This window comes from Eumetopias jubatus, unplaced genomic scaffold, assembly GCF_037043125.1.
Source record: "Eumetopias jubatus isolate StellerSeaLion01/CBP00866 unplaced genomic scaffold, mEumJub1_p1.0 scaffold_17, whole genome shotgun sequence".
Taxonomy (NCBI): domain Eukaryota; kingdom Metazoa; phylum Chordata; class Mammalia; order Carnivora; family Otariidae; genus Eumetopias; species Eumetopias jubatus.
In genome coordinates this window covers 12,284,638-12,312,625 of record NW_028274823.1, presented here as the reverse complement: position 1 = coordinate 12,312,625, position 27,988 = coordinate 12,284,638, and the positions used below count along the sequence as shown (strand labels likewise).

General features: G+C 39.2%; 1 protein-coding gene across 4 annotated transcripts; it reads right to left on the bottom strand.

Moving 5' to 3' along the window:
- Window positions 1–11: 11 nt before the first annotated feature.
- Window positions 12–18,553, bottom strand: TIAL1 (TIA1 cytotoxic granule associated RNA binding protein like 1). 4 transcript variants are annotated; one of them, XM_028121760.2, is made up of 13 exons: window positions 18,050–18,552; window positions 15,294–15,355; window positions 11,372–11,468; window positions 6,428–6,577; window positions 6,107–6,161; window positions 5,862–5,949; window positions 3,891–3,966; window positions 2,658–2,766; window positions 2,245–2,340; window positions 2,060–2,144; window positions 1,693–1,816; window positions 1,214–1,353; window positions 12–389 (listed from the first exon to the last, which is right to left on the bottom strand). In XM_028121760.2, the coding sequence occupies exons 3-13, from the start codon at window positions 11,381–11,383 to the stop codon at window positions 263–265; spliced, it is 1,062 nt and encodes a 353-aa protein (XP_027977561.1). In that variant the 5' UTR covers window positions 11,384–11,468; window positions 15,294–15,355; window positions 18,050–18,552; the 3' UTR covers window positions 12–262. The 4 variants fall into 4 exon arrangements, with proteins under 4 accessions (XP_027977561.1, XP_027977562.1, XP_027977559.1 ...); XM_028121761.2 differs by lacking the exon at window positions 18,050–18,552 and adding an exon at window positions 15,862–16,267; XM_028121758.2 differs by lacking the exon at window positions 15,294–15,355 and having other exon boundaries at window positions 18,050–18,553.
- Window positions 18,554–27,988: the final 9,435 nt, after the last annotated feature.

Sequence of the window (27,988 nt, the reverse complement as noted above, 5' to 3'; positions counted from 1 at the left end):
TGTAGTCAGAATTGTCTTTATTGACTTTATTTTAGTTTTTGTACACAAAGAAAAATCATGTTCATATCCATCATGAACAAAAACTTAAAAAGGCAGAACTAGAAGACATGTGTCCTTCACCAAAGCAAAGCTGTGCTAAAGGTTCCAAACATTTCAATTTTTAAAATAAATATTTTCATTTTCCGATGTCTACTTTCATGTCTTCAGAGTGTCACAGGAAACTGAAGCTATCATGAATTACAATTTTGTTTAGAGTCCCAGCTCACTGTGTTTGGTAACTTGCCATACCATATCCAGCTTGGTTAGGAGGAGGTATTACAGGGGGAGGAGCTTGTCCTTGGGGAGGCTGAGCACCAAATCCACCCATCCAAGCAGCAGAAGGTGATTGACTTGGGGGAAAAAAAAAAAAAATCTTGAGCAAACACAAAAGAAAAAACTGTCCATATATTTATCCAAAATCAAGCAGAGCCCCATCATAGAATAGACAAGAAATCAACACACCCACAACAAAGAGCGAAGAAATAAATGACACGCATCCACACATGTAGAATACATATCCCAACATCGATCTTACATTTTTGTTAATATAATCACAACTTAACACAATGACTTCTCTGAAGAACATCTCAAAACTGATTTTTAAAAAATGACGAATCACCTACCTATCATATATTGCACACATAGTACATCAATATAAGAAATTTAAAAATCACAAAATTCATGTTGGAAAGAGAAGGAAGAAGGAACCAGTAAAAATAAAGATCTGGGCTGGCCTGGGGAAAAAGGTGCAAAGGACCAACCCACTCTATGAACAAAGGAAAAAAAGCAAGCTACTTTGTACCACATAAATCTCAGACTTCTCACACAAGCCAACAGACACAAATCATTAAATTTCTAAACATATCTAGACAAAGACCTTTTCCAGGTGAAAATAAACGAGATAAAATAGATTAGAAATGTAAATGAAATTCTACCAACAGCTTACAGAGGTAGTAGGACACACCAAATGTTACCCCAACCTCCCCTTTCACCTAGGTAATAAAAAGCAAATTTTTAGCACTATAAATCATTTTTCATAAGGTTTCTGTAACACTACAATGTCGAACAGCCTGATGAATTTACTTTAAATAGATTCTCCCTAGAAAAACACACTTATGATTTCTTTTGTCACAACTGTATCGGTTTCTACACTGGAAAAACCCAAACAACTTACTCTACTCCAAATCCTTGTTGGTTCCACGGCTGCCCGTATACTCCATACGGCGGTACTTGCCACCCATTTGCCATATACTGTCCGTACTGTTGTGGGTTTCCATAAACCTGGCTCCACTGCCCCCACTGACTATAGTCGACCTAGGAAAAAGCAAATTACCGTTTTAGGGAGTAAGTAAGAAACACAGTATTTGAAGAAAGTGGGAGACAAGGAAGAGAAAAACTAAGTAAGCACCCTTATGTGAATAGGACTCTGTTATTTATCATTGTCTAAGTTTATTGGGGTGGTGACACCTGTGGAAAGAAAGTATTAAGATTCAGTTAATACCGCAAAATAATCACTTTTGAAAAAGCATTAATAAAATAAACTGAAAGCAGCTATATGCTTTATTTTGTTTGTTTATTTTACAGAGTTTTTAAAGCTTTTATGTAGATATGTAAGATGGAAACCTTAAAAAGTGCTGTGAAAAATCGAATTACCTGTTGGAAGTTTTTAGTCATATCAGGAGATTCTTTACCCCAATAGCATTTAACAACATGTCCTTCAATTGTAGTGCCATTCACCGAAACAATGGCGTGGGCAGCACTTTCGTGGGTTGAAAATCTAAAAGGGGAAGATAGGAGGATTTTGTCCTTTTTTTTCAAAAGAACTTACACAGTAAATAACAGAAACTCAGTTTATAACTGTCAACTTGGTATTTTCCTGAAGTACATCATGTAGGTAGGTTAAAGTTCTACGTTGCAAAGAACTACTAAAACAACAAAGGCTGACACACCTGAGGGGATCAAATAATGTAACTGAAAGGAATGGGTCAAATAGAAGAGTAACCTGTAGGTAGAATTTTACCTGACAAATGAATAGCCTTTCTCTGGAAAAACTCTTATTTCCATAATTTGTCCAAATGGTGAGAAAGTCTGTCTCATAAGCTGATCTGAGAAACAAAAACACACAAAATACTTAAGGCTCATGACACTGACACTAAGAGTGATAAAGCTCCCCAGAGAAGGGGAGGAGAAAACCACACGTTGTACCTGTTAACCCAGAGGCAATTCCTCCACAGTACACAGTACAATTTTTTGGACTTGACTGGTTTACTACATCTTCAAATCTCAACTGTTTAGTGTTATCTATATGCAGAAAGAAAAGAAAAATGTTGATGATTATACAGTAGTATAAAACCGATCACTATGTACGAAGATATACCTCACTGAGGGAGAAAATAGAATTTTTTTTCTTGATGCCATGATTTGATCTATAAAATCACTGGTTCACAACTCCAAATATACTGATTGTCAAAGCCCAAATTATTGTTAGACAATTAAATTTCAAGATGAAATGAGCCTACAATGCTAATAAAATTTAAATTTTAAGAAATTAAGACTACACTACTTCATGATTTTGTGACGTATCCGTAATTTTAACATACACAGTAGACGTATCTTACTTTCTTGTGTACTTTTAGGTGCAGGTGGTTTACGTGTGGCCCAGTTGGTTCTGATCTGACGACCACCCAACCACTGACCTCCCATATGCACAATTGCATTTTCTGCATCCTACAGAGAAAAAAAGAGAAAGAAAGAGCAATTACAAACACAGAAAAGAAAACTGTGGCATGTAAGACCCAGTAAAATGAAATAAAATGCTGGCACCGCTGGATCCAATAAATCTTACCAGTACCGGGAATGAATTCACTAAGCATCCTAAATAAACAAAACTGAACTAAATAAACAAAAATGATCTGAACTCCAGTGATACGTCAAAACTATTTTTCTTTAAGCATCAAGGGAAATTGATAATTCAAATATGCAAGAAAAAACATCATAACCCCACTCATTACCAAAAAGAGGGAAAGTAAGAATCCCACAAATACCTTAATGTAATGGCTGATCTGAAATGTAACTTTTACTGAAGGATACACAGAAACTCCCAATACTACGGTCTAAATTACCTACCCCAAAATCTACATTCCAGTAGCAATGGATTAGGACTGTGACACAAGATTAAGAATTCATTTTAAGACAGAAGACCTCTGTATTAGGATTTAGAACGCTACCAATAAAAATAAGTTTAATTATCACAACTAATGTGAATTTGCAATGAATCTAAGCAAAGAAAGAATATAGCTCCTAGCCTTATCTTGCCACTTCAATAAGATGTAGGTAATTTAAGTTGCTAAAATTGGTCTAAAATGCTACTACCAAAGCCTACTTTATCATCTTACAGTTAATGCAAATGCTTAGACATTTTGGTACCTCTTTAATACATGCAAAACTCATGATGAATTGTTTTAATTTTCATTTACATAATTTGCTACAGTCATTAATATCCTAGCTATAAAAGTATGGATGATAATTTAAAAGTTTTAAAATGAGATTTTCATGGTTCAGACTAAATGTAATTTAACTTCCCTCCAAATTCTGAGATTAGTTCATATATCCTAATCTTGAGTTTGACTGCCAAAACATCTTACCTTCACCAATGCATAAATGCAACTGTGATACTTTCTTATAATCAAGCCTATCTTTTTCCAGCTATTTATTTCCAAGAAAACAATTACACTCTACTATTAAAACACACAAAATTACATAAAAGCTGTTGTAGGCAACATCTAAGAATATTCAAGATTCCGATTAACTAAATTTTGTATTAAATTTACACTGAGTTGAAAAGAACATACCAGTTTGTTATAAAAAGATACAAAACCATAGCCTTTGGATTTTCCAGTTGCCATGTCTTTAACTACTCGGGCATCCCTGTGAAAAGAAGCACAGCTAAATGAGGGAAGTAAGAGTCATCCTCAAAATAAAAACTAAAAGGAACCACACACACTGTATTGTGAGCATTTTTTTAAATAAAATTCCAGTTAGCCCTAATTAACTACTGCCATTCCTGAACTCTCCCTAACGCTTCTTTACCTGTTAGAAAAAAGCAGTAGGACAAAAACATGTAATAAACATGCAACCTAATCAAATAGCCTGCACTTTCTAAACTAAATGCTCAAATTTGAAGATTAATAGGAACAATAGTTTCCTTTTCTAATATTCTATTGGCTAGTGTCTTCTAAGGTTTACTGGTTCTATAAATTACTGTAACAATGCTAACTACTTTACCATGCAATCTCTAAATAGTTAAATGTCTTCTGCCTAGTGATACAAAATATATGAAATATTAAAAAATTGAAAAAGAGGTAAAAATAGGAATTAAAAAGGCATACATGGCCTGTTAACAGATTTCTTTATTTTTCTTGGTCAATTCTCTACCATCATTTTGGAGTTTGGGCAGCTGTAAATTTTGAAAAATTGACATTTTCAGAAATTTAAGAAAGGAGAATAAAAAACTAACAACAATGCTAAGCACACCAGTACGAAAACAACAAATTTACACAGAAATTTTAGTGAGTAAGTTAAAATGATTGGAAATATAGAACTCCACTGAATATAGAATGTTAAAATGTAAATACTAAAATATGTATATATAAATAATGTATAATAAGAATAAATAGAAATGAGAAAAAAATCTACAACTGAGTTCCAGTGTGCACAGTTCCTTGCAGTTAGCCTTCAAGATCCTGTCCATTCTTATGAGCAATTCTGCAAAATAACCAGAATGCTATTACTTTTAATTGTGACTTGGACTTTAGAAAAACTGCAGGTCTCAGGTATAAATAAAGATTGAAAAACAGCAACCTGTATTATTTTTTATACTGATTTTTAAAACAGTACTACTTACCACATTTAAAGATTAAAAAGCAAAGCAAGTATCAAAATAGAAAATTAAGAATTAAATCTTTCTTTCAAATAAATCTACAGAACAACAAATTGTATACAGAAAAATATTGTTGTTCTTAGGTGAAACATATTCCTGTAAAGTAGTACTACAACCTTTCATTTAAATCTACAGGAAGTACATAAAATATACGGATTTTAATCAGAAAGATATATTGTGATAAACATTTTACAGAACTTATAAAACCACTTTTAATTTTCCAATATATTTGATCACATAACATACAATGAGACTGGAGCATAAACTCTGTTAAAAATCAAACCACATTTGGGCCCTAACTAGCAGAATCAAATACCAGTAACAAAAAAACATCCACTAATTAATTCCACATTTATGGCTCAGACAATGAAACATTTTAGTATTATAATAGTACTACTTTTCAGCTAAAATATCAAAACACATTTATCATTATAATTAAACACGTACATTTCTAATTTAACCGCAATATACCCAAGGATTTACCTACTTTTCCCAATTTATAAACTCTTCCTATAAAAGTTTAATACACAGTATACATCACATTCACTTTTGGTTAACCACCAAATTTTGAAAACATTTGACAGAAAGTTGGACTTTATAATAGGCTGTACCACCCAAACATGTGCTTCAAAGATAACAAACGGAATCACTTAAAAAATTTTAACATATTATACACAGGATTAGATGAAAACAAGACCCCAAAACATTGAAATGACATTAACATTTTCAACAACATCTACTAATCAAAAAACAAAACAAACCAACAAACAAACAAACAAAAAAAATCACACTAGGGAAAGAAAATCTTAATTCCAGTACAAGTTAATCATATAATACAATTTTGCCTATCACTACTGAGTATAGTATTGACTATGATACTTACGATATTTTACCAAAGGGGGCAAATGCTGATTTGATATCTTCTGTTGTAATTTCTGGACTCAAATCCCCAACAAACACATGGAAGTGATCTGAAATCAAAGCATTTGGTAATCAAATACTTAAAAAGCCAGCTACTAATAAGCCCTTTCAGGCAACACTAAGGGAAGAAAAACCCTATTTAAGCTGGTAGCGCTGCCAGGATAATTTCAGAACTCTTCCACAGTAAAATGCAGCAGGAGTACTTACTGGAAGTATCTTTTTTCTGGCTACTTGGTGTTGTTGCCCAGTTTACTTTGACCTCCTAAAAATAAAGATTATATTTAATACAATTATTAGGCATGTCGTTATGAACCATAACACTTACCACTTATTAAATCATTTATCAAACAGGATAATTTTTGTAAAAACACTTAGGCTGAATAAAGCAAAACCATCACTCAGCAGAGCTGAATATTTGTTTAAAAACTTGCTAAAAAGAATACAAGCTAAAAAAAAAAAACACACACACAAGCTAATTCGACATGCAAAAATATATACTCATGAGGTGCCATCATTGTATTATCTTACCTTTCCCAAAATTTTTCTCCCATTCATAGCAGCTAATGCAGCAGCTGCATCTCTGTGTTCATAAAATTCCACAAAGCAATATGGGTCATTGCTTGTATGCTGCAAAACAGAAAATCCAACAGAAGAGTTGACCCTTCTGCTATCGGGTTGCTGAGAAGAAAATCCAGGAAAAAACATTACTGACAGCTAGGAATGTACAAGGTGAGATTGCATAAGCTTATGAAAGCCTAACACTTATAAAAATAAGATTTACAGCTACACCTGACTTTGCACCTTAGAATACTGTTGTACTCAAATAGAACCATCAAAGCAGTATAGAATCATGACTATCAGTATTAAAAGCAAAATAAAATATAGAATTCTGGTGAAATATGTTAAATATAAAATAGAAATTTATATTAGACCAAACAAAACCTTAAGGACCACTCCTTACCACTGCTCTTCTCTCTCCCAACTTTATTTTCAAAAGGATGAATTCTATTTATGCCTCATAATCCTTCATAAACTATATCCCATGACAAAAAAAAATACAGAAGTGAACCAGCTTTACAAACTTTACTTATGATTGAAACTAGGATGAGTACTGCATAGGAGATGAGATTATGTACTCCTTTTCTGGATAAGGAATGAGAATAAAAACAGAAAAATTTCAAATTTATAACCAGCTATTGAAATGAACTCCCCATCTTTCAAGCTATCTTAATGAACAGGAGATTCTATATACTTTGAATTCAGTCTTCAAAGACCAGAAAAATATGCCAGAAATCAAGAAAAGAACATCTGAAAATATGTCTGAATAAAATATTCCAAGACAAAGCTACAATTTGTATCACAAAAAAACCAATATAAGAAATCTTTATTAAATATACTCTACAATACTATACTTGACAAGAGTTGGCAAAGAGACATTTATAAAGATAATCAGAAAGTACGACCTAAGTTATAGCAACTTTATAATCTAACAACCAAAACGGAAATGAATTTTATAAAACTCCAACCTGCATTGAAAAGCTACACAACCATACAAATACATTTTTTTGCATAAGGCTAAAAACATTCATCACTGTTCAGTGTAAAATGCCCTAAAAAAATAGTACTATTATAAAATGTGGAATGCTAGTTGCACTTACAAGGGGTACAAAATACCAGATAAAATAAAGATCTTTTCAACAACCACTGTTTTTCATTCCAGGAAAGTTTTAGAAGAAAAATCCAAAATAAGACGTCTAAAACAATAGTGGCGAGGCAACCAGAAGGCATTTCCTTGAGGGAAAAAAAGTGTGATCATTAATACTGACAAGAAAACTATGGGCTCTCATACAAAATCCTACTGTAGCCATGTGAACTCTGTTCTTAAGAGATAGAGAAAAGGAAATGGAGAAAAGATTCCAAAGAAAAACATGCACTTAAATTCCTCTTGTAAAAGAGTTAACATTTACCAATGACATTCATTTGTAGAAAGGATTTAAAGGTAAATAGCAAACTAAAACTCTGCCAGTCAATTTGTCATTTTACTCCTATCTCTTCTGCCCTGATGGTCTCTACAGAAAACACTGGTAATTACAGCAAGACATACAGGGGTCCAATGGTAGATCCATGATAACAATAGGCTTTATTTAGTAAACTACCCTAACTCATGTAGACTGACTTCAAGTTTACCTAACAGGCCAACCCCATTCAATGTATGAACATATGTGCGCGCATGCGCGCGCGCACACACACACGCACACACACACGCGCGCACACACACGCGCACACACACACACACACCCCACACTGCATTTCATGTAAGACACCACTGATTTTTGTCACAACCCAACTGTCAGAGAATTTTTTAGCCTTAAAATCGGTAACATAACATTATAGTATATAGAGAAAGCTAGAATCTAAGATAAACAATATCTAAAGTAAAAAATCACAAAACTGAGGGGAAAAAGCATTTTTCATATACTGAAATGGAATTTATGGAAAGGAAAATAAACGCCTAGATATTCTGTGCTAGAGTTCATACCCTCTGGAAGCTTCCCATTTATGCCACCAAGAGACACTCTAAAAATCAACCATGTGCTTACCTTAATAATTATTGTCACCAATTTTTGTTGGGTGACATAAATTTCAAGACAGAGAAATATGAGATTTTACAGCTATATACAAGTTTGAATGTAGGAGTTGTAGAATATGGATAAATTATACAAATTCATTTCAAATCCTTCTCCCACAAATGGCTGATTGTGCACACAAGTTTTAAAAAGAATACTATTAAAATAAATCTTTATCAAATGTTCCTCAAAAATTTTCTAGAAGTCCCTCCACTTTCTCACATCCCAGTCTCTCCTGAACCCACTCCAGTTGGCTTCCTACCCAACGAGGCCACTGAAACTTTGTGTTGGGCTCACCAGTGACCCCTCTGTCACCTCTGTGATCTCTTTTCTGTCCTCACCTTGCCTTTCAAGCAGAATTCAAAACAGCTAACGACTCCTCCCCTCCTTTAAATACTCCATTTTAGATTCCACACAGCCTCTTGGTTTTCTGGTTTTCTCACTGGAGGATCTTTGAGAAGGCAGTTCTTCCCCCTTAGTTCAAACTCTAAACGTCACCCCAAGTGTTGACATGCTCCAGGGCTTAGACCTAGACCACTCTCCTCCTCTCTATCAGCACTCTCTTTAGGTCAAGGAACTAGATCGCATCTAGTCCCATAGGTTCCAATACCACTGCAAGCTGCCATCATCAGCGCTGGGCTCTCGGTTCATCCAACTACTGACATATAATGTTCCTGTGGACGTCTAATGCACACCTTAAGTTGAACACTGCCGAAACAGAACTCCTAATTCCCAGCACTGCCCCCATCCATCCCACACCTCCCCTGTCACGCCCATTTGAGCAAATAAATAGCATTACCATCTATGCAACTACAAATAAGAATCTTAGCGTCTTTCCTGACGCCCTCCCGCCCCCAGCCAGTCCAGCCCCGCGGATTCCACCTCTAAATTATATTCCAAACTTACCTATTTCTCTCTCTCCACCTACCAATCTAAAAAACAAGCCCCCATCACCTCTTACCTAGACTAGTAAAATAAACCCAGCTGCTTTCCTTCCTTCCATTCCTGCCCCGTACAATCCATTCTCCATGACAGTCTCCAAATAACCTCAAAAACGCAAATCAGAGAGTGCCTTATTACTCTGCTTAAAACTCCCGCCGCCACTGAGTAAAATCCACTGTGTCAGGACCCACACATCCCTAGGGGATTCTGAACCCCGCCTGCCGCTTTACATTCATCCGCACCCCCCGCCCCGGCTCTAGCCCTCCTGGTTCTTCGGTTCCATGAACTCACCAAGCTCATTACCGACTCAACAGCCTTGGTACGTGCCATTCCCTCCGCCTCCAACTCTTAACACAGATCGCACCCTCTTGTTATTCCTGTCTCAGATCGAAGAGGTGACATCGTCCCCTCAGCACCCAGCCCTGCATAAACACCAAGCCTCCAATCCCCATCGCAGAGCTGCTTTATTCCCTCCATAGCTCTCCTCCCTATCCGCAATTACCTCGTCTGTCTGTTAACAATGTTCTCCATAGCGTGTAAACCCATGGGAGTCTCCTCCCTTTCGCTCTCCACTGTGTCCCCAGAGCTCTGAAGAGTGCCGAGCACAAAGTAAATTTTTGATGAATGAAAGAATGAATGAATGAATGATCAAAGAGAGGAAGGAAAGAAGAGGTACTGGAACAGAGTAAGGACTATTTTCAGTTAGAAAAGAAGATCAAAAGGCCAATTTGCTTTATGGGTTTTTCACGGTTCCCCTCGCAGAGTATAACACAAATTCCTTTAGCACAGCTCCGGCCCCTGCCGGACACTGGTGCCTCATATCCTGGCATCTTTTATGATTAATCCCATTCGGAACACCAACCGCACTATAGTCTCTACCTTCCCAATTCCTCTCATGAGCACTCCTGCTCACTCTGTCTACCAGACTGGATCCACATTCTTCTCTCACCTGGAATCCCTTCTTCCTCAGATTCCACTACTCTCCTTCAGTCTCAGCCTAGATGCTGACTCCTGCAATAAAGCCTCCCCTGACCCGAGACTGTCCTGGACCTCTGTGCTCCCACAGCACTTGACACTGCCGGCTTCCACGGCATTTATCATCCTCTGTCATTTGCGCCTGTTACTCCTCTGTCTCCCTCATTAGGCTGTAAAATTCTACGGCACTAAGAACTGTCTTATTCAGCAGTGCATCTCTAGCACTTACAGGAACAGCTGGTACATAGTAAAGTCTAAGAAGTGTGTGGATGAATAAAGAAAAAGGAAGAAGAGAATGAATTGAAACACAAATCTTTGGGCTTGTATAGGAGAGTATAATGGGGCATGCAAGGTCACATTGATTTCTTCTTTATAAAATGTCTGGAGAGTATAAAGAGAAAGTTTTCTTTGCAAAAAGGAAAATAAAATGATTGCCCTAACAATTTAAGTCCAGTCTATGTAAAGCTGCTGTTATTAGTATTTATTAGAGATACACAAGGTGCATGGTGCTACATTAAGCACACAAGAACCTAATAATGTTCTTTTACTACACCAATTCCTAAACTTTAAATGTCTATCATCTGAATCAGGAACATTCTTATTAGAACTGTATGAAATATTATATAGTTTTTCAACACTCTTGAGATAAGTGCTAACAATTTTTTACAAGCAGAATCACTTGAAGGTAACTATATCCTGAAGAATGACCATGTAAGAGTAACAGAACACAAACTTTGTCCTCTCAAATAAAACTCCATTCCAAACCTAGTTTATTTGCCAAATCAGTAAGTCAACACAACAAACATGAATCTCTCCATCAGAATAACTTGAGGCTTAAAAATGATATTTTAAAATGATACTAACCAACTCATGTATCTCACAACATTAAACATCACGCTGTCAGCACATGGAACTGGGAAGATCTTACCTCTGTTATCATTTTACAGCTTTTACAGGGTCCAATCTGACTGAATAACTGAAGTATAAGGACTTCTGTCACATCTCTGGAGAGGTTACCTACGTATCTGTTCAAGAAGAAAAAGAATACATTATCAGCAATTTCCCTTCAGCTCTGGCTCTCATGTATTATCACTTAAGTACCTTTTATTTCATTTTAACTTCCTCTGTCTTCAATAAAATTTTTTCCAATTAAGCCTAATCCTATGCAAGTAAAATTAACCCTTATTTAGGAAAGCAGCAAGTGTTCTTAGGTACTAAATTAGGCCACTAAAGTAACACTTCAAACATTTGTGATAAAGAAGAAATCAATGTGACCTTGCATGCCCCAAAAGCATTATTATTCTGCATCCTACGTATCATTGCCTCATCTTATTTATTAGAATAAAAATAATAAAATTTAAACCAACCTCCAGATAACTATAATTTCTGGATGTAAAACACAATTCAAAATAGTGTGTGTGTTGTGTGTCACACACACACGAATACCACCAAAAATACTGATTAATTATAACACCCAATCAATAAAGAGACATTAGACATAAGGTGAGTTTATCTTAGACCCCCAACAAAAGCAATTACATGAACAAAGAAGAGAGAGTAAAGTTAGCAAAACACACAGAGATTGGAAGCTTTTGTTTTGTCTTGCTAAACAAGATTTATCAATGATGTATCTTCATTGTTTTGTTTTAGGAACACAGGGCAAAATAATAAAATTTCCTAGTCTAAAATACATCAGAATCAACAAAATACATCATTATGTAGATAAAAAAGCAAATACAAAGATGTCTTCAGAATATCAGAGAAAATATAAGACAAATCTAGGTATACTTTTCACTATGCCTATTTAAAGATTTGGGATTATTTTTTTAAATTACATATTGACTATATGTATTCTGCATTAAGAAATTCAGAATACAGATAAACTCAAAAAAGAAAAGAACACCACTACCCAGAAATGACCACCTGGTTTCTCTTGTCTTAATTTAGCTTAATAAACTGCCAAACTTTTAAGTCTTTCTGGTACTCAGTGTATAATTCCTAAAACTCACATTCGTTGTGAACAACCTCATGAACCAAACAATATTTATAAAATTTAACATAGCTTCTCCTGGAAATTAAAAAGACGTAAGTTTTCTTTTCCTAACGATAATATATAACATCTGGAAACTGAGTACTGAGACCAAAATAAGCCTTGCATCTATGGTTACCATATTAAATACATAACTGCTTTAAGCTGGAACATTCTGAAAGGGAAAAATAAACCGAGAAAGGTAAAGTGTAAAAAAATGATCTGATGAAGAATGAGTAGCAATTTCCCAGTTCAGCTAAGAATTTCATTGCAATGGGTACTAATGTCTACATATCTACATTGTACTAAAACTGAACCCCAAGTCCAACATTACTTAAATAGAAGACTAAACCAGTGACAAATGGTCCATCTTTTTCTTATAATTAAAGTAGAGCAGACCCATCGGTAGGTCACAGAATGACACACTTTTTCCAGCGGTAGCAAAAGGTTATAGGATTATAAGCTCGCCAGACAACTGCCTGTCCCTTTTTAACTCAGAGGGATTTGTGAGCCTGTATCCAGGGAAAATTTCTTTTTGTACAAGGTAGAACTATCTATAAAGTAAACGAACAAGTGACCTTGGGCTCCTAAATGTTATATTCATTTAGCCTAAAGTGCTAGTTAGCTCACCTCTAAGAGAACAGAAGAGGAATGGATAAAACTGATTTTCACGTATTGACACTAATAATAAAGTTAAAATAGATCGCCACTTCTATATAATAAAATTTAAATAAATAGTTTTAAATTTGCATTACTGTTTAAACATTGATTTGTTCAGAAAAAAACTGCATGGGCATTAATTACCTTCCACATCTAACAGTCACAATTAAAGCTGTTACTGTTTAATAGGATTTTTATTCCAAGTCAACCTTTTTTGAGTGAGCTATAAATTTTGGAGAATTTCTAGAGGCACATTTAGATATAGTAATTTACATTTCAAGCACTGATGCCAAAGAGCAAAATGGTCATCTAAGTTTAGAATGTCATGAAATACAAAAATCCAGTTCTAAGGTTTCCTATTTTTCAAATATCTCCACTAAAAGTTCAGTGGTAAAGCAGCAAACTAAATTCCAAAGCTAATATAAAAAAGGCCTTCCATAACAACACACAGAGCTCTTAATTTACCAGGATAAAAAGGATGTAATTTACCATATAATTTCACCTAAATGTTACCCAAATCTGACTCCCTTTTCCTTTACTCGAGTTCGGTAATTCATTCATTTGCATGTGTCTTCATCCTTCCTAATATTCAATAGAGAAACTTCTTATAGCTTTAAAAGTACTGTACGGCACAGCTTAAGTACCTTACGTTACCATAAAATTATGTCCCAAAATAAATACTAACAAAAATATTTAAGGAAGATGTTCAACACCTGACCTGGAAAGAACATCATCTCTTGGCAGTACCCTGAAGTGTATTTTCTCTTCCTAAATTATAGTGTCTACACTTCACTCTTTCTCTTCTGAAGTAGTCAATATATTCTAAAGTTCTAAGTGCTTAAAGTATAAAATTTCTAATTGAAGAACATACAAAATAGCAGAAAAAGACAAATAGCTCAAATTCTTGTATTAAGAGGCCAATTCAAAGAGTAAACACTTAGGAAATTCTAAAACAATTTTTTACTGAAGAAAAAAAAAGGCATACCTTAGGTCTATTTTGTCTTCTATGAACAGGAACTGTAGGAACTAAAGCATTAAAAACGGAAAATGATGCTTTTATCCCTAACGTAAGGGTTAAAATCCAATTTGAGACTAGAAACTTGGCAGTTTCACAGTAGGCAAAAGTTCACATTGCCAAACTACTTCCTATGTCCAACTGGGCAGAATTTTAAGTTAGGAACATCATGCCTTTCAGAAGACTAATCAAGCTTTTTCAACACTGAATGTGCTCTCACTCAAAAGAATAGCCCTACCAAGGTTGAAATTAATTACGTGCACTTTTGCACAAGATACTATGGCTAAATTTCCATGTAAGTCACATTTTTGCTTTTGTTCTTGACGAGTTCCTATGTAAGAGGAGATTTTATAACATTATCCTTCAATGGGCCTCCAATGAACTGATCAATTTGTATTTCATTTTAGGAAGGAGGCAAGGTGGAGGAAAGATACAGGGTGGGTATAAGTGAATTGACCACCTACATAAGGGATATCGACACACATACACACACATTTTAAAGAAACAGAGAATATGATTAAGTTGGCCGAGGTGCTTAATTACAGCCACAACATAGCCAAATCCATCATATAGCTAGTCAATTTTATAACAGGATCTAACAGTTTCTTCTGCTATTGCCCTCTGATGTTCAGATTATATTCTAAATCACTGCTTTACTTCCTCCTTTTAACAGCCTCGATCAGAAAGAACAGCCTTAAAGGATGGCATTGCATAACATAGTGTAATCCCAAATCCACAATTCCTACTCATTTTGAGGCATCAGATAAATTAAGAAAGTTAATTAAACTACAATAGAACACCACCATAATTTAATGTTGTATTATAGATTCAGATATACCATGGATCAAATCTCTTGCTCTCAAAAGCTACCCACAAGTTTGGAAATGTGGGTCCCACAAGGTCGGTGTCAGGCAGTTTAGTTCCAACACCAGATTACATAGCATGATCGCGTTTGTTTTTTTAGATCACAAGTTATTGAATACATATTACCCCAAAATAAATGTCAAATAAGAACAAAGAACATCAGAAAACAGACCTTTAAAGGATAAATAAACTTTAGGCTCAACATCAAAGCAATTCTATACCACTTTAAATACCATCAAATAAATTAGTAATACTGTAGGTAATGAATATTTAAAGACCTACCTAGGCTATAAACACCATATTGTTTTCTGATGATAGAACCATATGTCTTAGCTTGTGTGTGTCTGCAGGAAAAAAACCTCACTAGTAACACACAGGCATTTTAAGGAAACAGTTTAAGATAAGCTTTGTTAAGAGTACATTCTTTTAAAACATACTAGCCACGTGAAAACCTAACCCACAGATCACAATGTAAAATAAAAGGATCTCCATAAACAAAATAAAACCCTACTAGATGTCAACCTCTAAAGTCATGTTCAAAGTTTTTGTCATGTTACTTACACCTAAAAGAACCCTTTGAGGGGAATTATGTAAAATGAACGCTTAGAAAAAACTATACTATGCATTATTTTTATTAAAATCTGACCAAGAAATCCCAATTCTGAAACATTTGCTTTTATCTCAAAATTCCACATTCGAAGGTTTTAAAAAAATATATAAAAATCAACAGACCACACCATGTATGACAGTCATGTCTGCTCATAATTTTACATTAATCAGGACTTTAAGAAAACAAACTTAATACTAATTCAATGAAAAGAAGTATAATCATTGTAAAATATTTGAGTACCTCTTGTCTTCCAGGCAGTGAACTAAGTGCTGCAGGGGTAAGACCTAGGAAGATGTAGCAGTCCTTGTCTAAAAAAAAACCCTTCCCATAGAGAAGAGTGGGAGAAGGAAAAAGGAAGACAGAATAGTAAACATGTACTGACATACAGGTACAACTAAGCTCAAGATGTTTCTTTACTCACATGTACACATGTCACGTTCTTAGACAACTGTAAACGTAGACGACTTAAGTGTACTTCAGAGAAAGAACAGGAGATTGGAGAAAGTAGAGGTTAAGAAATAAGTGACAAAGTTAGCTCATTAGTCTACTGGAGAAGGGTCCAAGGTCTGATGGAGATAAAGATAAGGCAAACGCAAAGATAGTTATATGAATTAAAGGTAGTGAAATGGCATATTATTTAGCCCGACAAAACCAGGAATTCCTCTTCTTAAGGAATAAATACAGTTAATGAGAAAGGTACAATGAGAATTTACCAATTATTCAGTAGCTATTATGATGCAATGATGACATTTCAGATGTTTAGATACAATGTAACTTTTATCTTTGTTAAATACATGCTAGCTAGGCACTAAAATTCAACTTTCCCAGATGCTTCCATCAAAGCACACATGGCTAACTATCAAGCCTTGGCTTCAACAGATCTTAAAGGGCAAATTTCAAATTGTCCCAATTCTCTCTTTTCTGGGAAAAAAAAGTTAGTAATGGGAGACAGCACAAAATATAAAAGTTCTCCGAAACAGACTTTTCACTGAAACATCTGATGTGCTTAAGTTGGCCTCAAATTCTCAAAACAGGATGACAAATACTTTAGTAAGACATTAGAAAAATAGGGATACAAAGAGTGCAAGCCCACCCCCACCCTCCCCAAAACGAAACAAAAAAACCCCAAACCTGTATCAATATTATAAATAGGTATCTATCTTCTTTACTGAGCGGAGTTTCTTTGGTAGAAGAGATGAGAAGCTAGTTAGATTTTCCTGAGTACCCATCCACCTTCATCTATTCCCCAAAAAGTAATTTCCCCAACAGATAGCAGAGCCAAGTGGCCTATGATCATATCAATACCAGGCAGAGGCAAGAGAAAACAAAGCAGCGATCTGACTCCTCGTACTCGAGGTAGGTGTGCTGAGCTTCCAAAGGCTAGGAAAAGCGAAGGTGGCCAACTTAAACATTTAATGAGAAATTACTCAGACTTTTTTTTAAAAAATGCAGAAAAAAGAAAGGAGTGCCACACTATCCGGAAAGGAATGCAAATGCTGAGTCATCACTCTTCATTAGGAAAGAAAGGAAAACTCGAATAAACGGTTGGAAGATGGAAATTCATTCATTAGATCGGGCTTCAGGTAAAAAGCAACAGCAAAGATGGAAGAAAAGGTGCTCAGAAGACACACATCGAATAGTGAACAGACATCACTTTATCCAATTCTGAAGGTCTCAAAACACAAACAGATTAGGAGGAGGTAACACCAAAAGAGCAAAAGCAGTTTAACAACTGGTTGTCAGTTTAGCGTAGGTAGCGCTCAAAGTAAACTTCCAAGAAGGGAAAGATGCTCCGGCGGCAAGAGGCATCCCTTTTGCACTTCAAAAGTAGCGGGCGCTTGGCGAGTGTCTCTGACAGCGTGGGCGGGGGCACGTGGGACAGAAAGAGAAAAGGGGCTTGAGTGGAGGAAGAGTGTCCAGTTTCCTCGGAGAGCTTAGCTTGGGAGAAGAGCCGGGAGCGATGGAGCTGGGGACTTGCAGAGCGAGAGCGCTAATTCCTCGGGGCCCGCGGGGCACGAGGCTGCGGTCCCACCCCCAGTCCCACCCCCGCCCAGGCCCTGCCCCCGTGGGGACCGGCAGCTCCCGGCCCAGTCCAGGGCCCCCACAGCAAAGGGGGAGCAGGAGGTCTCCCGGGCCTGACAGCCCCAGCCGTGCAGAAGCCCGGCCTAGGAAGGGTGTGCAAAGAAGGGCGCGAGAGGATAAGGTCGAAACAAACCCCAGACCCCAGGAAGTGACTGTGTTTGGGGGAAGGGAGGGCTTCCTTCCCAAGGAAAAGGGGACAGAAGAGGAATGTACTTCGCGTCCGCGCCACCCCGGCCAGGGAGCCGCCGTAAGTCCCAGCTTCGGCCCCGCTCTCCTGCTCCCTCCCAGAGCGTCCCGCGGTGCCCGGGCCTCTCGGCGCCTGGCAACCCCAGTCTCGGGTACTCACAGAGTCCGGGGCTGCCCGTCGTCTTCCATCATGGTGGGTGCGACGGAGCGATCCCGGGACAAGGGGGAGGGCAGGGCTGGGGAGGGGAGGGGGTGGGGAGGAAGGGGAGGGGGGCTCCGGGCACCAGCTGGGGACAGAGGAAAAGCCACCGAACCCTGCTCTCGGGCTCTCTCCCCCCAGCCCGCTCCGGACACTGCGCTCCAACCAGGAGGAGCAGGAGGAGGAGGAGGATGAACAAAATGGCCACCGCCACCAGCCAGGCAGGAAACGGGGCAGAGCGCAGGCGCGGCCCGCCAGGTCACCGCTCAGGCCAGCCGCGACGGCCTGTAAAGGGAATAACTGAGTGGGGAGAAAAACAGGCCGCTAAGGAAACCCTGTGCCCAGTACCGACGAATCACGTCGTCGCTGAGTGCCTGCTGGCCGGCTGAAGCCCAGCCAGTTCAAGAAGAGATCAAGTGAAAAGGGAACCGCGGTGAAGCCGAAGGTTCTGGGAATTGTGGTCCTGGAAATGAGAGAGGGAAGCACTTCTCCAGAGGACTTCTGGGAACTGTAGTTCACAGGAGCCGGCCGGCGCCCGCGACGGCGCTGGGTCGCGAAGAAGAGACTTCTGGGTAGTGTAGTCATACGTGAGGACGTGCGGCGACCAGGAAGTCGGCGTGCTGGAAAGAGAAGCAGAGAATAAAAGCGACGTTGAAAGGCGGGGAGACGGGACGGAAAAAAAACGGTGACCGGGAAGTAAACTACAAGTCCCAGAGTGCCTCGCGCTGGGGGCTGTCCTAGGAGTGCTCGGAGCCTGTTAAGGCTCTTAAGTCGGCTCAGCTTGTGCTACCCCCTCCGCCTCCGTCCAGCCTGAGAGCGGTTTCTTTAATTGCGTCTGAATCCCTGCTTTGGCTCCGCGTGGTGTCGGAGTCAGGTTTTTCGAGCCGTCCCCTATTCATCAAAACAGCCGACCCGTGGTCATCAACCGCCGACCCGCGCGACGGGCTGGAGGGCTGTGATGGACGTCGGGTCCGGGCTGAGCTGGGAGCTGCGCTGGCTGGGTCCCCTCGGGCTTCCTAAGGTCCGGCCTTGTCTTTTGAGCGTGTTTTCCCGCAAATAGGTATTCCTGGCCTAGATAGGCTGTTTGTAGATTGCTTTATAAGTTTCAAAGGTTTCCCCGTCCGTTATCTCATCGGATAAGATGGTAAGTAGAGCAGTCCTCCATTAAAATAGTCATTTTTAATGGAGGACTGCTGCCAACATCGAGTCAGTGTAAGGTGCAGTGATAATGCCCTCCAACCCCTTATTTAATTCTTGGAGTGGAAAAAAATCTTTGGGCGGAGACGTGCAGACATAAGGTTGTGTTTGCAGATATCCATCATGTAGACGGGAAATGAAGTCTTGCTTGAGAATGGAGGGAGTCGTTTTCAAACTGCTCCTGTAGCTCTGTAGAATTCCGCCCCCCTCCCCCCGCAACAGTTCATGGTGCGCTTACATCCCCTACCCCCAGCATCTTGAGTTTGTACCCCATCTTAGTGAAGGGGGGTGATAAAGATTTTTCAGCCTGTTGCCCGACCTTAAAGGTCCCAGTTAAACAATGCCTTAGGAGTTGGCTCTGCCAACATGTACTGAGGGGGAGGGGGATTTGAACCTGGAAAGCTTCATAGACTCCATGGCAAGGAAGTTGAACCCCTTAAGAGTCAGTGGGAGTAGCAAAAGGGCGCAGAGACCAGGATCCAGGGTTAAAGTATATAGTTATTTGGGGAGGAAGAAGAGGGGAAGTCATGGCGAAGGGGTCTTGAGAGTTGAGAGAGGTAGGCTTAAAAAAATCGTATTGTGAAGGATTTGAGGAGTTGAGCTTTGTCTTTGAAGCAGTGAGGAGTTATTCAAGGGTGTTTGTTTGCTTTTATTGGACTTAGGTATAGAACTGGATTTATCATAATCCAATTAATCATTGATCCATGCCTAGCCCACTGTATTAGTTTCCTATTACTGCTGTAACAAACTTAGTGCCTTAAAATAGTAGGAATTTATTATCTTACAATTCTGGAGGTCAGAAGTCCAAAAATCAGTTTCACTAGGCCAACATCAAGGTATTGGCAGGGCTGGTTCTTGCTGAAGTTTAGGGGAGGAATGGGTTCCTTGCCTTTTCCAGCTTCTAGAGGCTGCCAGCATTCCTTGACCTTTGGCCTTACCCACCATCTTCAGAAACAGCATAGCAACTTCTTTCCTCTCTGACCTCTGCTTCTCTCCTGACACCCCTTTCTGACTGATCTTCCTGCCTCCCTCTCACCTACAAGGACCCTTTGTGATTACACTGGGCCCAGGATAATCTCCCCAACTCAACACCTTTAATCACATCAGCAAAGTCCCTTTTCCCCCTTGTAACACATTTACCAAATCTGGGGATTAGGACATGGACATCTTTGCTAGGCCATTATTCAGCCAACCACACACAACCCGTCTTTATTAATTTAGTTGCTTTCAATGTAATAATAGCTGTGAACTCTCTACCCTAAAAAAAAGTTATAATGACAATTTACATCCAAATGTATGGTTTGCCTCCCTCAGCCCCACGCTAGGTGATCCTCTTGCCTCCCCTCACATGGGGTGAACGTAATCACAAATCTTCACCAATTCTTGTTCTCCTTTTTATAAATTTTTATTGCATATACGTATTTATACAGAACACAACTACATATATATATATATATAAAGTGTGTATGCAACGTATTTTTAATTGTTTTTAATATAGTAAAAAAAAGTCTGCTCCCCCCCCAAAAGAAAAAGAATATGTCCACTACACACCTATTAGAATGGCTAAACTCCAGAACACTGACAACACAAAATGCTGGCAAGGATGTAAAGCTACAGACACTCTCATTCATTGCTGGCGGGGGTGCAAAATGGTACAACCACCTTGGAATGCATTTTGGTAGTTTTTTACAAAGCTAAACCTAGCTCCTAGGTATTTACCCAAATAAGTTGAAAACTTAAGTCCACACAAAAACCTGCACATGAATATTTACAGCAGTTTTATTCATAATTGCAAAAAATTGGAAGTAACTAAGATGTCTTGCAATAAGTGAATGGATAAACTGATATATTCAGACAATGGAATGTTATTCAGTGAAAGAAAGAAAAAAGCTATCAAGCCAAAAAAGCCCATGGAAGAATCTTAAATGCATATTGCTAAGTGAAAGAAACCATTCTGAAAGGGCCACATACTGTGTAATTCCAACTATGTGCCATTCTGGAAAATGTATAACTGTGGAGACTAAAAAGATGTATGGTTGCCAGGGGCAGAGGAGGGAAGAGAAACATGTGGAGCACAGAGCATTTTTACTGTGTTGTAACTATTCTGTATGATACTGTTTTATGGGTCCCATAGAACTGTACAACTCAAAGAGTGAATCTTAATGTAAACTGTGGGGACTTTAGTAAATAATAATGTATCAATATTGGTTCATCAGGGCGCTTGGGTGGCTCAGTTGGTTAAGCAACTGCCTTCGGCTCAGGTCATGATCCTGGAGTCCCAGGATCGAGTCCCACATCGGGCTCCCTGCGCGGCAGGGAGTCTGCTTCTCCCTCTGACCCTCTTCCCTCTCGTGCTCTCTATCTCTCATTCTCTCTCTCTCAAATAACTAAATAAAATCTTTAAAAATATATATATATTGGTTCATCAGTTGCAACAAACATACCACATAAATGCAAGATAGTAATATTACGGAAACTGTACACTGTGGTGGGGGAGAGGGTGTACTGGAACTTTGTACTTTAGGCACAGTTTTTCTGTAAACCTAAAGCTGCCCTAAAAAAATAAAGTCTGGGGGTGCCTGGGTGGCTTAGTCGATTAAGCGTCTGCCTTAGGCTCAGGTCCTGATCCCAGGGTCCTGGGATCAAGCCCCATGTCAAGCTCCCTGCTCAGTAGGGAGTCTGCTTCTCCCTCTCCCTCTGCCCCTCCCCCCGCTTGTGCTCTCTCTGTCTCTCTAATAAATAAATAAAATCTTGAAAAAAAATTAAGTCTGTTACAAAGGAAAAAATGTGCTTTTGTATCCTTGTGAGATTTTTTTCGCCTAATGTAAGATTCAGCCATATTTTATGTATTTGGCTTATTCATTTTCACTATTGTATGATTTCCAGTATGTGAATATACCACACTTTGATTTCTCATTGATGGACATTTGGATTACTTCTGGATTTTTACTATTATGAACAGTGCTACTATGAACATACTTGTGCGTATCTCATAATATGGATAGCTTTCTTTGGTCTGTTTGGGTTTATACCTAAAGTAGAATTGTTGGGTTATAGGGAATGTGAATATTCAATTTTAAAAGATAATGTCAAATATTTTTTCCAAAGTAGGTACACTAATTTACACTCCCAGTAGCATTGTGTAGGAGGTCTTATGACCAGATCCATGTCTTCTTCAGCACTAGCTTTTGTCAGACTTTTTGCATTTTCAATCTTAAGTGTGAGCTCAGTGTGGTCTTAATTTGCATTTACCTAATCACTAAGACTGAACATCTCTCCATATTTTATAAGCCATACGTGTTTCCTCTTCTGAATAATGCCTGTTGATACCTTTTGCCTGTTTTTCTATGAGGTTATATGTGCTTTTCTCCTTGACTTTTATGAATTGTCATGCTAGTTTTTTCTCAGTTATTTATATTGCAAATATCTTCTCCCAGTTTTCTCTTTATAAATGCCTTTAAAATGGTCAAATCTGGGGCGCCCTGGGTGGCTCAGTCGTTAAGCATCTGCCTTCGGCTCAGGTCATGGTCCCAGGGTCCTGGGATCGAGCCCTACATTGGGCTCCCTGCACCGAGGGAAGCCTGCTTCTCCCTCTCCCACTCCCCCTGCTTGTGTCCCCTCTCTCGCTGTGTCTCTCTGTCAAATAAATAAAATCTTTAAAAAAAAATGGTCAAATCTATCGTGTGTCTGTGTGTGTCTTATTTAAGAAATATTTCCCCACCTTAAGCCTAAATTACAGACTCAGAGAAGCTCATCCATGGAGTCTACTAAAATTTTTTAAACTTTGTATTTGACATTTAAGTCATTAATCCACCTGGAATTTTATATACATGTAGAGTAGGGATCCAATTTCACGTTTTTCCATATGGATAACCATTATTTTTTTTTAAGATTTTATTTATTAGCACAAGTGGGGGGAGGGGCAGAGGGAGAAGCAGACTCCCTGCCGAGCAGGGAGCCTGACAACATTGGGTTTCCATCCCAGGACCCTGAGATCATGACCTGAGCAGAAGGCAGATGCTTAACCAACTGAGCCACCCGGGCGCCTGGATAACAATTATTTTTTAACTGCAATTACTGAATAGCTCTCCCCTGCCCCCAGTTAATGGGACATGCTCCCTCTGTGTAGTTTGGGTCCTCTAAGGAGACACCAAAATGGGATTAGATGTGCAAAAGATGCACCGAGGGAAACTTGCAAAGAATGGAAGGAGGAGAGAACTGGAATAGGCCAGGACTCCCACAACAGAGGTTGGACACTTGTCAAAGGAGAGAAGGAAGGAAGGATTGGCTAGCAATTGCCTCAGACATTGTGTGACTCGAAGAAGGTCTTGGCTAAGCAAGCAGGGTGTCCCAGGGCAAAGAGTGACCCTTAGAAAAATTCTGTTCCGGGCAGAAATGGCCCAGCTCCAAGAATTCCGCCATCTCAGTGACAGGCTGAAAACAGCCCTGGGAGACAGCATGGCGTCTGCATGAATGCGGCACTGGACATGAAGGTGCCGTCGTCTATCCTGAAGAAGACCTGGAAGCTATCCACTAACTACACTCCTGGCAGCAGCTTCTCTCGCAGGGAGGCCTGAGTCGGGCACCTTCTTGGCCACCAGAGTTTCCTATCTGCACAGGTTTGTTTCTGGGCTCTGTTACGCCATTGGCCAACTTCTCTATGCCTGTGCCATTACAAAAGGAGATCCTCCTAATACGTTCTGATCCTGGTGGGGTTAGTCACTTCTTTAGAACTGTCCTTGTTCTTGGTCCTTTACTCCTTCATATGTATTCAGAGCTTTTAAGCAGAGGAGTCAGATCTGTGCTGTAGCAGAACTCAAGCAGATGTGTGGGTTATTATAGGGATGAGAGATTTCAGGCTGAGAGAGCTCCTGGGGCATACCCCATTTCCATAGTCCAGGCAAGAGATGAGATGGTATAGATGAGTGGATTTAGACAGCAACAATGAGAAAAGACAGAAGGTTACGGATACAAGATAACAGGGAGGCAGAAGGGTGGGAGACAGGGAAACCTGAGGTAATCCCCGTGTTAATGTCTTGGCTGTCTGCCCAGATTGTGGAGCCCTTCACTGAGTCAGGAAATACAGGAGGAAGAACGGGTTTCAGGGAAAGTTAGTTTGGTTTTGCATCTGCTGATGGGGCACGTATTTAAAGCTGCTCAATGTACACATGGATATAGACATCTGGAGCTCATGCAGAGGCCCAGACTGGCTTTGGGAGGACTCAGTCTGCAGGTGTCATTGTCATCTCACCGTCTCAGTATGGGAGAAAGCATCACCTGGGGAGGGTGGAGAAGACCTCCGGAAGACTTAACAGATTCCTGGTCGTCAAAGTCACAGACCACAGATTTGAGGATGTCTTCCTTTTCATGTGGATCAGAGACTTGTCATTTCTCTAAATTGATTCTTGAGCATGGGAAGACACTAACCTATGAAAAGAAGTCTGAGGAGGAGGAACTATCTAAAAAAATTTTTTTGATAAAGAATAATCAAAAGGAAAAGCTTCTATCCGAAACCCCTCAGGATGGCTACTATCAGAAAACAAAAATAGAAAATAACAAGAACTGACAGCAATGTAGAGAACCCCTGTGCGCTGTTGATGGGAATGTTGAGCGGTGCAAGTGCTGTTGTGTAAAAAGTATGGCGGTTCTTCCAAATTAAAAATAGAACTGCCATATGATCCAGCAAATCCACTTTTGAAAACATATCTGAAGGAATTGAAATCAGGGTCTTGGAGAGATATTTGCACACCCATGTTCATAGCATTAATCATGATAGCCAAAAGGTGAAAGCAAATGTCCATGGTTGGATGGATGGATGGATGGGTGGATGGATGGGTGGATAACCTAATGTGGTATCTACATACTAATGGAACATTATTTGGCCTTAAAAAAGGATTTCTTTTTCTTTTCCCCCTTTTTTTAAAGATTTTATTTATTTTTTTGAAAGATCGAGGGAGAGAGCGAGAGAGAGAGCAAGCTGAAGGGGAGGAGCAGAGGGAGAGGGAGGAGTAGACTCCCCGTCGAGCAGGGAGCTGGATGTGGGGCTTGATCCTGGGACTCTGGTATCATGACCTGAGCTGAAGGCAGACGCCCAACCAACTGAGCCACGCAGGCGCCCCAAAAAGGAAGGAATTTCTCACACATGCTACAATGTGGAGGAACCTTGAAGACATCATCTTAAGTAGAATAAGCCAGTCACAAAGGACAAATATTGTTTGATTCCATTTACATTCAGAGAGACAGAAAGTAAAATGGTGGTTGCCAGGGTGGGGAGGAGGGTAATGGGAGTTGCCATTTAATGGGATGATGAAAAAGCTCTGGGGACAGAGGCCAATGATGGTTGCACCATAACGTGAATGCATTTCATGCCCCTAAACGGTATACTTACAAATGGTTCAAATGGTGAATTTCATGTTGTGTATTTTACCACAATCTTTTAAAAGGCTCTGAGAGAGATTTCTTCAAGAGGATGAAATGTAATGAACACCTAATTTGTTTGATCTTATTGAAAGGAGAGCAAACAACTGAGGGAGTGTTTTGGGATATGTTAATAATAAGTACACAGAAAACCCAATGAACAGAAAATAAGACATTTACCAACTCCTTTAAAAGGAAGTTGTATAGGGGCGCCTGGGTGGCTCAGTCAGTTGAGTGTCTGCCTTCGGCTCAGGTCATGATCCTGGGGTCCTGGGATCAAGCCCCACTTCGGGCTCCCTGCTCAGCGGGGAGCCTGCTTCTCTCTCTCCCTCTGCCTGCCGCTCCCCCTTGCTTGTGCTCTCTCTCTGTCAAAGAAATAAATAAAATCTTAAAAATAAATAAATAAAAGTACAGCCCATAGCAATCTCAGCCCCCACTGTTATCAGAGGCTGCAGTGTGTAAAATCATCTAGAATCAATTTAGAGAAATGACAAGCCTCTGATCTACATGAAAAGGAAGACGTCCTCAAATCTGTGGTCTGTGACTTTGACGCCCAGGAATCTGTTAAGTCCTCCAGAGGTCTTGACATGCTCCCCTGCATCGTCCTTGGACTCGCTGATCTCAGAGTCAGTGAGACCAGGGTCCTACTCAACACAGTCATCAGTCAGGAGACTGCCTTAATTCCACACCCCCTTGTCCTTCACCCCAAATTCCTAACCTTGGATTCTTCTACTTGCTCCTTTTCACTGGCTGTCAAGGATTGCCAGAGAAAAAGTGGATAACCTTGCCAATGGACACCATTACAAATTTAATGTTTCTGATCTCCCCTGGGCTCTTAAATCCACTCAGTGTTCCTTTGGTCCTTCCATTTCTCCTTCGTCAAATATGTATAAAATAGCACCACAGGATTGCTGTAAAATGTCAATGGAATAATGTATGTAAAACATTTGGCCCACAGTCTGAGACAGGCGCTGAATAAAAAATAATTTTTATATACAAATTATTCCCAAGTCTTTCTCTCTCCATTTCCTGAGCTCCCTACTTGAATTCTGAATAATCTCTTCACCCCCCTCAAAATTCCATTCTTGCAACTGCTATCTTGATGAATGACATCATTCCTGCAAACCAGAAACATGTATACTGTGTACTTTACCATCTCTCTTACTTCCTATGTTCCTTTGATCCCAGAGTCCCTGTCCATTCCATTTCCCCTCTAACTTGTCATTTAAATCTCTCCCCCCCCAACCGTTGGTCTATAATTTCCACTGATTATAGGAATATCTTGCCCTCCTGGTCCTTCATGCCATTACTCTCTCCCACTTCTAATACACTACCCATTTTGCCACTCGGCTTTCTTTTCCTTTTTTTTGTTGAATGAGACTTCAAGTGTACAGAATTAGATTTATCACAATCCTTGGTTTTCAACACACTGTCATCATTGGTCCATGTGTGGCCTTTTTAAAATTTATTCATGTTTTAATGAAATAACAACTGGGGCGCCTAGGTGGCTCAGTCAGTGAAGCGTCTGACTCTTGATTTCGACTCAGGTCGTGATCTCAGGGTCATGAGATCCACGTGGCATGGATCCTGCTTAAGATTCTCTCTCTCCCCCTCCCTCTGCCCCTCCCTCCACCCCTGCTTGGGTGCAGGCATGCTCTCTCTCTCTCTCTCTCTCTCTCTCTCTCAATAAAGAAATAACAACCATGATCTCGTCAGCTAACCTGGGAACCATTACATTGATAATAACATAAGCACTTGTGGGTTCTTTTATTTCTCATTCCTCTACCTTCTCCCCACAGACGTTAAGTCCTATCCTTAAGTTGGAGTTTACCATTATTTTGCTTTCTAAATTAGAATTGTAATGCATGTATATGTGTGTTTATATATCATTTAGTTTTCCTTCTTATAATGGAAAAGTATGTAAGGCCATATGTACTCTTTGCTTTTTTCACTCCTTCATAATTTTTACCTTGGCTAAAATTTTAAAACAGATCTGACAATTCCAAGTGGGCAGCTAGCTTATATGTTGCTGGTGGAAATGCAAAATGGTATAACCACTTTGGAAAACAGTTTGGCAGTTACTTATACAATTAAACATATACTTACTCTATGATCTATCTATCTTACTCCAAGTTAGTTACCCAATTGAAAAGAAAACATATCCACACAAAACCCATACAGGAATGTTTACAGCAGCTTTATTCACATTCAGCCAAAACGAGAAATATATTTTAATAGTTAATTTTACGTGTCAACTTGACTAGACTATGGTGACCAGCTGTCTGG

What these genes read in the sequence shown, in the direction of transcription:
- TIAL1 (XM_028121758.2), bottom strand. Translation starts at nt 18,081, where the DNA reads ATGATGGAAGACGACGGGCAGCCCCGGACTCT. An exon ending in GCCCCCTTTGGTAAAATATC is followed by an intron (nt 3,967 to 5,861) that starts GTAAGTATCATA and finishes TTCTTTTCACAG; the next exon opens with GGATGCCCGAGTAGTTAAAG. An exon ending in AAAGGCTATTCATTTGTCAG is followed by an intron (nt 1,817 to 2,059) that starts GTAAAATTCTAC and finishes TTCCCCTTTTAG; the next exon opens with ATTTTCAACCCACGAAAGTG.